At 42.2% G+C, this 13,160-nt stretch overlaps 1 protein-coding gene across 7 annotated transcripts in view; it reads left to right on the top strand.

Annotated features, from left to right (window-relative positions):
- The window catches only part of FECH (ferrochelatase), a 36,552-nt gene that overhangs the window by 8,987 nt on the left and 14,405 nt on the right, over positions 1-13,160 (top strand). For 2 of the 7 annotated variants that reach the window (XM_021065988.2, NM_001170523.1), the window contains 3 exon segments: positions 5,569-5,688; positions 7,788-7,936; positions 11,871-12,005. In XM_021065988.2, the coding sequence (XP_020921647.1) occupies positions 5,569-5,688; positions 7,788-7,936; positions 11,871-12,005 (404 nt within the window). 7 annotated transcript variants of the gene reach the window in all.

The raw sequence follows: 13,160 nt of genomic DNA, 5'->3' as shown, positions 1-13,160 counted from the left end.
TAATCCTGGGAGTGATGATTGAGGACTTAGCAAACAGGTTTGTTGAGTGTAGGGCCCTAGGGTGGGATCCCAAATCATCTCCTTTCGACTCTCGGGCCTCCTAAAAGATGACCCGTGGGAGGAAGACAGGAGGAACAGATGCTGTCTACGTTCTGGGGCGTGCCCAGCAGGATGCCATTTCTCTGTGCTCCCCACAGCCCCTCTCTTCTCACCTCAGCCACAGTACAGAGTGCTTTAAGTACTTAGGGTTTAGAGTATTTGGTGTAACCTGAAGAACTGCTTGGATGTGGAACCCTGGAGAAAAATGATTTCATTACTATGTTATCCTAGTGGCTAAAGTCAATAATATAAATAGCCTTAAGATTAAATTACTAGCATAAGCAATGAGATCCTGTTATATAACACAGGGAACTCTATCTAGACACTTGTGATGGAACATGATGGAGGATAATGTGAGAAAAAGACTGTATATATATATGTGTGTGTGTGTGTGTGTGTGTGTGTGTGTATATGACTGGGACACTTTGCTGTGCAGCAGAAATTGACAGAACATTGTAAATCAACTATAATAAACACTTAAAAAATTAAATTATTAAGATTGAATTAAAATGTAAAAAGCTCCCCAAATTCTAGTAACTTTATATCATATTTATACAAAAGAAATTGGTTCATTTTAGAAAATATAAACAAGAAAAAAAATGAAAATCTCACCACCGAGTATTTAATATTTACTCAGTATTTGTTTACCATAATGTGACAATACTGTGTATATTATTTTCATAACTTCTTTTTATTTAATACTATGTCTACTGCATAAACATAGAAGGTCTATGTTTTTACTAGCCTGAGTATTTCATTAAATCATAATTTCTTTATCCAGTCTCATGCTATGGGATAAGTCAGTTATTTCTAGTTTTTAAATATTAGAGGTGATGAAGTGGTGAGTGTGTCTGTGAGTCATTCTGATGCCAGACTTGATGAAGGCATTGTGCTGCTCAGTGCTCAGACTAGATTAGACCAGACAATGCTTACAACAAATTTGTCTACCAAGGGCTGGACAGTACAGTTTCAGGCTTTGTGGGCCATTCGGTCTCTTTTGCTGCTATTCACCTTTTCCATCTTAGTGTGAGAGCAGCCGTAGGTGATATGTAAACAGACAAGTGGAACTCAGTTCCAATAAAACTTTATTTACAAAAACAGCCCAAAGTGTGTGTGTGCGCATGCAAATTTGGCCCATGGGCTGGAGTTTGCCAAACCCCGTTCTACAGGCAGCATCGATCCTCTGGCCAATTACCTCTTGGAGGTTTAATGAAGAGCTGGAATTTGTTTCTTATCTTGATGCTGATATATATAGTAGAATAGAATCATTTTATTAATTTATGAGCTCAAGTTTCAGTTATGGACAATTCATAGTTCAAAGGAAGAACCTCATATTTTGAGAGTCTAAGACTATAAATGACAAAATGTTGTAACCTTTTCGAATGAGTTTTCAGTATGTTTGCTTTTATGCTCAGACAAAGGGAACTTGACCGTTCAGACCTTGGTCTCAGATGTGCTCTGTCTGGAGGGGAGATGAGACAGCGACCCTTGACTAAAGCTTTGCACTTCACAGTAGAGAATAGAGGGGTGTTGGCCTAGGGCTTACTAATGCACCATTCATCATGCACCACACAGTTTTGAATTAAGTGCACATGTATTTAGGTATTTTCAAATTGTGTGTGTCTCTCTCTCATGTGTGAGATCAACATGGTTTGCAAAATGTGGGTTTGCAGGGTAGAGTCATGTCCCATTTAAAGGGACTCTTGTTATGAGCTCAGGTGTTATAGATGAAAAGCAGCTCTAAATCCCGTTTGCACATTGATACCCTCTATGGCTTAGGTAAGTCTCTTAGCGTGGGGTTTCTTAATCAGTAATCTGTTAACTGGCAGCAATCCATGGAAAAATGCACTTAATTTATTGTGAGTCACAGCTTTTGAGGATGAAAGGCTAAATCCTGGGAGAACACTGGTGGCCTCGTAGAAAGATTAAGGAATATTACAATTTCACAACATAATGAACCTGGAATTCTCAGGTATCAAAACAAGAAAACTAAATACCAGTTTATTAATTCATTACTGGACTTCAGGCCAGAGGGGTTGGAAAGGTTATGGAAAAATAATTTCAAAGTAGTTACTTGGTTTAGTGAAAGGATGATTAAATTTCTTCCTTTAACAGTGGTTCTGATGGGGGAGGGGGAGGGGGGGTTCCATTCTTGTCCCCTGAGACATATTTGGCAATTCCCAGTGATATTTTGGTTGTCACAGCTGGGGTTGGGTGTGTGCCATTGCCATCTAGTAAGTGGAGGCCAGGGTTGCTGATAAACCTCCTACAATGCACAAGACAGGCCCATAACAAAGGATCGTCCGCCCCAGTGTCAGCAGTGCAGAGCTTGAGAAACACTGGTCTAAGACAGTGATGTGAAAAGTGAACTCTGTTAATCTTTTTTTTTTCTTCTTTTTTTTTTTTTTTGAGAGATTGTGCAAAACTACTGTATTTACAAGAATGGCATACAAGTGAATTCAACAGTTGATGCACAGGCACACTTCATTCACATCTTCAACAACAAAAGGTCTTCTAACGCTACAGAACTGAGTCAGAATGCTCACTTCGACAGCAGCTGTTAAGTATGAAAATCACCCAAGTTACACCAAAATGGGCAAATATGGCCCAAGTAAAACTCTATTGTTAAAGCTGAAACAGATTTAAGGCCATTCAAGTTCAAGCACAGGGTACAAATCTTTTGGAGCCCCATCTATTTGTGTTTGAAATAGGTCACCTTCTTCTAACTTGTGGTCTTAAACGTGTTTTACAAAATTCAAAAGGAAACCACAGAAGAAATCAATACAATAGAGGTTACATTAAATAAGAGTAACATATAAAGCTATATACTTCAGATGAATTAAAGGAAGCCAAAACATTAAAACTATAAAACTTGCTTGTTACTTGTTGGAACAGCCTTACACTAGAAGTTACATAATATATGCAATTATTTTCAAGTAGATTACTTTATGTTGCTCTTAACCTGTTCTTCTCATCAGTGTACCATTAAACTAATCAAAACTCTACACGTGTATATTCCTTTCAGTAGTTGCACACACTACTGCTACCTGCAAAGCCATCACTCTTAAATGATTTAGTGAATGAGGGGAAATAAAAAGCTGAGAAGTAACATATTAAGGGAAAATCATGGGATTAGAAGATTCATGCAGTTCAGCTCTTTTAATCAGCCAGCTAGCTTGCTAGCAACAAGAGATGGATGGTTTCCCTTGAGGAAGGGCCTCTGGAGTGGGAATGTGGTCACCAGTGACCTCTGTCTTATCCGGGGCTGTGGGAGGAAGTTGCTTGTTCTTCATTTTTGCTTTAGCCGTGCTATAATCCCAAAAATCAAAATATTTTTGCCTGTTCCTGTCATGGCGCAGGGGAAGTGAATACAGCTAGTATCTATGAGAATGCGAGTTTGTTCCCTGGCCTTGAGGATCCAGCATTGCCATGAGCTGTGGTGTAGGTCACAGACACGGCTCGGATCCCAGGCTAGGGGTCAAATTGGAGCTGTAGCCACCGGCCTACACCACAGCTCACAGCAACGCCAGATCCTTAACCCAAGGAGCAAGGCCAGGGGTCGTACCTGCATCCTCATGGATGCTAGTCAGATTCCTTAACTGCTGAGTGATGACAGGAACTCCCCTGTAATGGTGTTTTAAATAAACCTCTGCCTGCTTATTTCTCAGCTGCTTTATCAAGAGTGAATGGAAAGCATATCCATACAAGGGAATATTATTCAGCCATATAAAGGAAAAAAGTACTGATTCAAAGTACAACCTGGGTGAACTTAGCATAAATGAAAATTTTATGCTAAGTAAAAGAAACCAGACACAAAAGGCCACACATTCTGATTCTTTTTTCTATGAATAGGCAGATCCAGAAGGTAGATTCGTGGTTGCCAGGGGTGAGGGGGAGGGAGAAGAGAGATTGGCTCTAATGAGCATAAGGGTTTTTGGGGTGATGAAAATGTTTAGGAATTAGATAGTTGTAATGGTTGCCTAACTTGTGTGTATTAAAAACCACTGAGTCGTACAGTTTAAAATGGCAAATTTTATGATATGTAAATTATATCTAAATGTTTACAAATGCAAAAAAAATAAAATAAATGGAAGAAACACTCCTTGTCCTTAACTTGCCCCAGCTGCAGTCTCTTTCACTGCTGTCACATGGCCAGCTCTTCAGGAATACATAAGCCCCTAGTTCGCCCTGGTTTTGTCTCAGGTTTTGACCTCATGGTTCTCTCTAGAGTCCTTGTCTTCTGGTGGCTCCCAGAAGCACAAGGGTAATACCCAGTCCTGCCCTGGCTCCATCTTGCCCCCTGGCCGGTTCAGGAACAGAGGCTCTGGGTGTTAGAGGTTTACATTTTTGATTAGGCCTTTTGTTTTTAAATTTTCCCAGAAGCTGCTTGACTTTCTTTTTTTTTTGTCTTTTCTAGAGCCGCACCTGCAGCATATGGAGGTTCCCAAGCTAGGGGTCTAATCGGAGCTGTAGCTGCCAGCCTACACCACAGCCCCACGGCAACACAGGATCCTTAACTCACTGAGCAAGGCCAGGATCGAACCTGCAACCTCATGGTTCCTAGTTGGATTTCTTAACAATTGAGCCACGATGGGAACTCCTCTTTTTGTTTCTTTATTGTTCATTCAATGCTTGATTCTTTAGCCTGGGACTAATTTGAATAATTTAGAACAATGTTTTTCAGGAATTACCTAAACCCTGGATTTTAGCCGAAGGGTGGAGAGGTGAGTGTAAAGTGAGAACTGTCCTTTATCACAGCAGTAGACCCTGAGAAGGAGTGAAGGCAGGCTCTGGAGGAGGAAGCAGAATAGCAAAAAATAATTCAAGTCAGTAATAATTTAATAATTAGCTAAAGACAAGGGAGTAAATAAGACAGTGAGAGCTGGGCTGCGTTTTCCTGTGGAGGTTTAGGAGAATTATAGGGAAACCCACGGCTTCTCTATGTGGACTAGAACTTACTGTTTGTGCCAGCTCAGGCTAATGACTAAGTACATTTATCCACTTGGGTCCCAAAATAACCTTTTGAAGTAGTTGGTGGACTCTTTATTTTACAGATGAGGAAACCAAAACTTGGAGAGATTCAGGTAACCTATGTATTCATGAGGCAGTCACATGAACAGGTGCTTTCAGCTTCAGGACAATTTTAGATTTATACCTTGATTCTCAGTCCCCAAAGAATGGGGGTCTTTGTTCAGGGCTGACAGTTTAATAAGAATTACATTTGGAGTTCAGGGAAGTCTAGTGCCAGAGATGGAGCTTGGAGGTAAAGGTCTGATTCTTCGACTGTGCGGAGCTAGAGACCTTGTGTGTTTTCAAATCGATGGCCATGTGATGGCAGTGAAAAGATGTGTAAGTTTTTAAACTTTGCACCAGACAGATTAGATAAGAGTTTGCTAGTTGAACCAAGATCTACCCCAGAGGAAAATGAAAAGTGTTAATGAATCAACCGTTACCTCTTGTTTTATGTAGGAAGCCGAAAACTGGAATATTAATGCTCAACATGGGAGGCCCCGAAACCGTCGGAGAAGTTCAAGACTTCCTTCGGAGGCTCTTCTTGGACCAAGATCTCATGTCACTTCCTATTCAAAAGTAAGATGCATGTAAATGCTGGTACTGCCTTGTAACCTGTGCAGTGCATTTTGCCTTACATGTATCTCAGTTCTATAGTTTCAAAAAAATGAAGGTTTTAGTTCATATCTGGTAGGGCATTATTCTTTTCTATTAGATATGAGAAGGCCATGATATCAGAGGAATTGTGGGGAAGAGAAAAAGAAGTCAGTGGGGATTCCCATTGGGCCCCTTCCTCCCCACAGCTCTGGAAGCTGCAGCGGATTTGTACTTGGCCCTCGGGGAAGCAATGAGTATTATTCATTCGTGCTGTGATATGGACTCTTGCTGTCCTTCTCTTCCTTTCATTCTTCCCTCCCTCCCTCCTCCTTTCTATTTACTTATTTATGTATCTATGTATTTATTTATTTTTGTCTTTTTTTTGGTCTTTTTTTAGGGCTGCACCTGCAGGATATGGAGGTTCTCAGGTTAGGGGTCCAATCGGAGCTGTTGCTGCTGGCCTACACCACAGCCACAGCAATGCCAGATCCGAGCCTCGTCTGCAACCTACACCACAGCTCACAGCAACACCGGATCTTTAACCCACTGAGCGAGGCCAGGGATCAAACCTGAAACCTCATGGTTCCTAGTCGGATTTGTTTCCACTGCGCCACGACAGGAACTGCTATTTATTTATTTTTGTCTTTTTGGGGGCCACACCCACGGCATATGGAAGTGCCCAATCTAGGGGTCTAATCAGAGCTGTAGCCACCAGCCTACACCACAGCTCACTGCAACTCGAGATCCTTAACCCACTGAGTGAGCCAGGGATGGAACTGCATCCTCATGGATACTAGTTGGGTTCCTTAACCACTGAGCCACGATGGGAACTCCCTCCTTTCTGTTTAAAATAGGTTTTTTTAAATAAAATTTATACAGGTACATGATAAAAAAATGCAAATATTTAAAAAGTGTTTATAGTAAAAAAACAGGTTTCCCTTTCTCTTTGGACTCCTGCCTCCACTCCCTGGAAGTCAGCACTGTTACATCTGGAAATAGTGTATGTATGGGTGAACTTCCATACACTTATATACAGCTCCTCCTTTTTACTTTTCTTTTTCGTCTTTATTTATTTATTTATTTTGTGTCTGTGCCTGTGGCATGTGGGATTTCTCTGGCCAGAGATCAAACCCTAGCCACTGGATCCTTAACTGCTAGACCATCAGGGAACTCTCTAGCCAACCCATTTTTACACAGATGTGAATGTACTTACATTATTTGGGTCTTTGCTTTTTTTTTTTTTTTTTTTTTTTTTTTAAGCTTAACAATATTTTGGAGATTATGCCATAAAAGGTAATACTCTGGCTCATTCTTTTTTTTTTCAGAATTGTACCAAATTGCATTGTATGGTCATGCCTTAATTTATTGAACTAGTGCCCACCGATGGACATGTAGATTGTTTACAGCATTGCAGTGAATGTTCTTGCACATATCTTTGCTCATGTGGGCAAGTGTATTACAAGATTAATACGCATTTACTTAAAAGGACTGCATGCGTCCTAATGTCTTATATGTCCTACTTCGTATTAGATACAGGATCAAGAGGTGTTAGATAGGAGTTAGCACACAGCCAGGGGCTCTGCATGGGTTTTGGGGGTCCTGAATCTTCAGGGCCTGCTGCTAGAACAACTTGTGGGGCAGAGGTTGCTGCTTCTTAGAGACTGTCTGGTTTTCTCTCTCTAATCTGGACCAAAAGAGCAGGCTGGTGTCAATGACTTTGACCTTCTGTTTTTAAAGCTTGATCTTATATAGGCTCTTCTTAAGATTTTGCTTATCTTCTTTTTTTACTGAGTAGAAAATGTTTCTGAGGTTGCTTAACTGGAATAAAATCTACTTACTGCAATTCCCATCATGGCTCAGCAGTAACGAACCCTACTAATATCCATAAGGACGTGGGTTTGATCCCTGGCCTCAATCAGTTGGTTAAAGGATCCGGTGTTGCTGTGAGCTGTGGTGTAGGCCGGCAGCCAAAGCTCTGACTTGACCCCTAGCCTAGGAACTTCCGTATGCCACGGGTGCAGCCCTAAAAAGCAACAAACAAACAAAAATCCACTTACCTACCTATGTGTTCAATGATTTAGTAAGCTGGGGCCATTCATCGCCAAACGCCGTACCCCCAAAATTCAGGAGCAGTACCGCAGAATTGGAGGCGGGTCCCCCATCAGGATGTGGACTCGAAAGCAAGCGGAGGGCATGGTGAAGCTGCTGGATGAGTTGTCCCCGCACACAGGTATGATGTTTCTCTGCTGACATCCCACTGGGTTTGTCCTTTTGAAGTGGTTATGAAATTCACAACACCACTGGATACCAAATACATTCCTGGGTACCAGCAGCTCTCCATCTGCGGGGGTTCCTCTGTGATGCCCAGCCACTGTGCTCAGTTCCTGTGGTGTTATCCTTTGTCCTAGGCTGCACAGCCTTTTCTGTGATTTCCTTACGTTACAAATTTTAAAAACTTAATTTTTGGCAGATTAGTCTCAAAAGGAAGTTGCCTGTGTGTGTTAAATTGAGCTGGATTATACGGAAAATGTGGCATACCATGGAAAAAGATGTGTATGTCATTGTCCTGGGAGGACGCCTTTGGGTAATGGGTGGAGCCTGGTCTGACTGCTGTTTCTTTCTGTGTGGATGCTGTTTGGCTCAGCACTTAGAGCAGGATTAGCTAGATGTCATCATAGCCATGAGGCTCTAAGCAACTTCCAGCAACTGCTTTCAGCCCTTGGCAATACCATCATCAAGAGGCATTTAAGGGCCTCATCAGGCATGGCACTAAACAGAGCATCGCACACATCTGGTGATGGTTCTCTGAGAACCTCTAACACAAATTATAATGTGCACAATGAAGTATTAACTACATGAAGGAACTCTAAGTGCCATATTTGATTGCATTGAAGACACCATTGATTGTAGGAAGTTCCATGGTTTTTATGTATCATGAAGACGCAAAAGCTCTGCCAGTTAATTTTAAGACAGAGTCTGTTGTGGACCGGCATAAGGTGGTAAAACAAACAAAAAAAATGTGCATCTTAGGACATATGAAACACATTAATTGAGGACAGGTTGGGGTTCAGGATCAGGACAGGAGTGTGACACAGTGGGGACCCTCAAGGAGAGCAGCCCCACAAGGCAGGACCAAAGCGTTTCATTGAGCATCAGCTCTAGTGACTCTGAGGGCCTCCTGTTTGCGTGGCACACGGAACTAAGGGCTCCAGCCCTTGGCAGATCCTCTCACTTGGAAAATTGTTCCATTTGTGCTTTTGAATGTTAGGTTTGCTCCCTGCCTTCACTCATGGCTGCAGGGCATTTCTTATGGTTCAGCCACACAGGACACAATGTATCTTTAAAAATAGTGGGCAAGGGAAACTTGGCTGACCTCCGCTCATACCTGGTGTGTGGGACAGGATAAAAATTCAGGAAATGTGAGCTTTTATTATTCATTGCTGGAATAGGGTTCGTGATCTGATACAAATTAAAAAGCATTAATACACTTCACACCTTCGTCTCAAATGTACAGATCAGGCATTTGAACTATCACATGTGCTAAATGAATGGACTGGAGAATAATGAAATTTTACTGTTTAAAAATCTAATTTTCCCATTTGTACCTTTTTCTTCCCTCTCCATTCTCACAAAGTGTGTTCCACTGGGCAGTGGCTCTGGGAGGAGACGAGGCTGGGCCAGAGAGTCCTGTGTGTGGGGCTCACACTGTCCAGGGGTGGTGCCCACCAGATGTGCTGCTGGTTGATAGCCAGGGAACCCCTTCCTCTCCCCGTGCTGCTGCAGGGGTAGCCAGGAACCTTTGTGAACGCTTGTTAGCTCCTCAGGGTAGACTAAGTTGGAAATAGTGCATTGTTCACTTTTTCTAAAATATGCTTTTGCAGGCCATCTGAAGTTGGACAGTTCAGAAAGCATTATCTCTTCATTCCAGAGTATTTTACTCTCTCTCACTTCCAAGAGTGATCACCGCCCTGCCTTTATCTGTGAGGGCAGCATCTGCACCTCTCTGAGTCTGTAGCATTTGAGGAACTCCCAGATCCCAGGCATTTAGGCTGCAACTTTCAACTACTGGGCAGCTATGAAAACAAGAGAAGCTGGTTGACTGTTTCAATCTGACCATTGTCATGTCTCCAAATAGATGAGAAAGCAAATTCCACTTCAGCCTCAGCTCAGAGCACCAAGAGCTCCTTAAAGATGGACTTGATGATATCATGGTAGTTGGCAGGATTATCACGAACTGTGTGTGTGATCTTTGAACAGTTCAATCAGTCATTTGGAGTTTGTTTACAGGGCCAGGCCCTCTGGTGTGTTTTAACTGTAATTCACCATATTTTATGCAAGAGACTGGAAAATTGGTAGCTTGGAAGGGAAAGACAGCTGAAAATGATTTCATCTGTGTCCCTTCCTTCCTCTTTTTGTGGTCCCCAACTGAAGAGCATCGAACCAGACTGTCCTTGCCATGCGCAGACTTGCTTCTCTCCCTGCCAGCATTCTGCTTCTCTTCTTGGCAACGTGCTCCATTGATTCAGTCCCCAGGGTCAGGTTATCTACAGATATATAAAGCACTCACATGTATACATACAACATATAAACTAATGATACATAGACATATATAGAGATGCACACAATAATTGTATTATCTTTTCCTTCACTTTAACCTTAATGTTTCTTGTGGCAGTTTTATTTCATGTTCTTAATTGCAGCCCCTGCTAATGCCTGGACAAGTAGCATCATCTTGGGTTTATGATTACTAAGTGTTTATAACAGTGTATTTTCAACTTCGTCCCTGAGTATAAATTGGGTATAATTATATGGAAAGATAAGGAAACAAGACTGGGTAACTTTAGGAAACTTTCTGTTTTACGATTTTATTTTATTTGTCCTTTTAGGGCTGCACCTGTGGCTTATGGAGGTTCCAAGGCTAGGGCTCCAATCAGAGCTGTAGCCGCCAGCCTCCGCCACAGCCCCAGCGATGCCAGATTCAAGTCTTGTCTGTGCCCTACACCACAGCTCACAGCAACGCTGGATCCTTAACCCCCTTCGCGAGGCCAGGGATCAAGCCTGCTTCTTCTTGGATACTAGTTTCCAACCACTGAGCCATGACGGGAACTCCCTGTTTTATTATTTTATAAATGCCTAAGAAGTTGTGTGGTTGTGGATGCATTTAAAATAGAGGAGGATAAAGAGGAAGTAAGAGAAGGAACTGGTGAAATGATGGGAGAAGGAACACAAAGACGTGCCCTACCTTGGGCCATTTAGGTGTCAGAACAATGATTTTAAAATCCACTGAGTGCCATCAGTTTAAGTGTTTGTTGTTGTTTTTTCATCTAAGTGAAGAGAATCATTTCAGTCATTTGTTATCAGTGAATTCTTATTGAGTATCCCAGAGCTTTTATATAAACTAGGTGGCCTGGGGTCTGAGGGAACAAGAGGAGGGGTCTTGGGTGCTGGAAGAGGAGGGGGAAGCGTGGAAGGAGCACAGGCTTTAGGATGGGGAGACCCATGTTATAATCTCATCTGGAACATCTGCTAGGTGTGACTTTGGGCAGGTTCATTAACCTTTCAGAGTCTGTTTCCTTATCTGAAAAATGGAATTTAAATGAGAATAAAACCTCCCAATGTCTACTGTGGTACCTGGTACCTAAAATGAGGTTATACTTTATGAATAAATGCTAGTTCTTTCCTCCCTTCTCTGGAGTATCTCTCATCTCAGCCAAGAGCAGAGAGAAAGGCACAGAAGTTTGAGGGTTATTTTCAAAATTAACTAATTTCTTTTTGGCTGTGATGTACAGCAGCTTGATGTGGGATCTCAATTCCCAGAGCAGGGATTGAACCCTGGCTGCAGCAGTGAAAGCACCATGTCCTAACCACAAGACCACCAGGAAACTCGCAAAAGTTTAAGTTTTAAAAACCATGTGCTAAGTAAAGGTGTTTGTATGTGTGTGTGTTGGGGGCAGTGTGCCGGGGGAGGTTGGTCACAGAAAATAGTGATTAAAAATCCGTATACTGGCAGAAGACTGGTTAAGATCCAAGGCACATTCTAAACTTGCCCACATTATCAGCATCCTAGGAAATTAGGTTAACTGTTCTTTGTTCTGGGCACTGCATTATGTTTGGAGTCTATATAAAGATGAATACTCTCTCCTTCTACACATGCTTCCTAATAGCCCCTCACAAATACTATATTGGATTCCGGTATGTCCACCCTTTAACGGAAGAAGCGATTCAAGAGATGGAGAGGGATGGGCTTGAAAGGGCGATTGCTTTCACACAGTATCCACAGTACAGCTGTGTGACCACAGGTAAGGCTTCTCTCCGACGGCAGGGGGTGGTGGGGTGGGTGGGGGTGGATATGGGTCCGGCAAGAATAACCAAGGAACCTCGGTATGGAGGAAAGCATAAATCATTTTTGATTTGAATGGCACATCCAGCCTGTCTTTGAAACAGAAGAGTTCAGTTCAGTCCATTTGAAATCTCATGGTTTACCTGGCCCTTGAGTTATTGGCCAGTCAGCTGAGAATCACAAATGGTGGGTGAAAAGCGGTGCCTTCTAGCGTTAGTGCTTCAGTGCAGCTGTATAATGGATCAGTGATCAACCTTCAGCCACTTTCTACGTTTGTGTAATAAACCTTATTTTTATGGCTACCCTGTTATTCTTACTAACGTACCACAGGTGATTGCTATTTCCATTGGCCAGGCAGAGGTGCACATATGACACTGGAAGTGTTGGTATGAACTCTGGTTCTGCTTCAGTTATGGATTGGTTCCCAGTTAAACCAAAGCCCAGTTTGGGGTTTCCTTTGCACACCTCTCTCAGTAGTCTAGATTTTGGAAAATATTACTAGGTGTTGTTTCCTATATATTTAACTGAAGCTAGTGAATAATCTGTTTTGCCAATCTCTGTACCATTTGGTAAGTCTTCCACTGTCACCCACAAATACATTTGTTTGCAATCTTTTTCAAGGATTGCGGTCAGGACATTTTTATTCACCAATTGCTTTTGGACATTAGTACCTTTTTTTTTTTTTTTTTTTTTTTTTTTTTTTTTTTTTTTTTTTTAGTCTTTTTGCCATTTCTTGGCCCGTTCCCACGGCATATGGAGGTTCCCAGGCGAGGGGTTGAATCGGAGCTGTAGCCACCGGCCTATGCCAGAGCCACAGCAACGCAGAATCCAAGCCGCGTCTGCAACCTACACCACAGCTCATGGCAACTCTGGATCCTCAACCCACTGAGCAAGGCCAGGGACTGAACCCGCAACCTCATGATTCCTAGTTGGATTTGTTAACCACTGCTCCATGACGGGAACTCCTAGTACATATTATTTTTATGACTATAAGGAGAAAACCAAAGGCTACTGGAAGAAATCTTGTAAGCCTGGTGTGTGCCTTAAATATTTGTTCAGAGCACCTGTGAAAATGCCCGAGTTCTCAGACACCCTCAAGAGTTCAAATTGTGAT

This window comes from Sus scrofa, chromosome 1 (assembly GCF_054392235.1).
Source record: "Sus scrofa isolate SSC_HxYL_T2T_F1_AM1 chromosome 1, Sscrofa_HxYL_maternal_Yorkshire_Landrace_v2.0, whole genome shotgun sequence".
Lineage (NCBI taxonomy): Eukaryota > Metazoa > Chordata > Mammalia > Artiodactyla > Suidae > Sus > Sus scrofa.
Note: the sequence above shows the minus strand (reverse complement) of the source record. Positions and strands in the feature narration are given on the sequence as shown.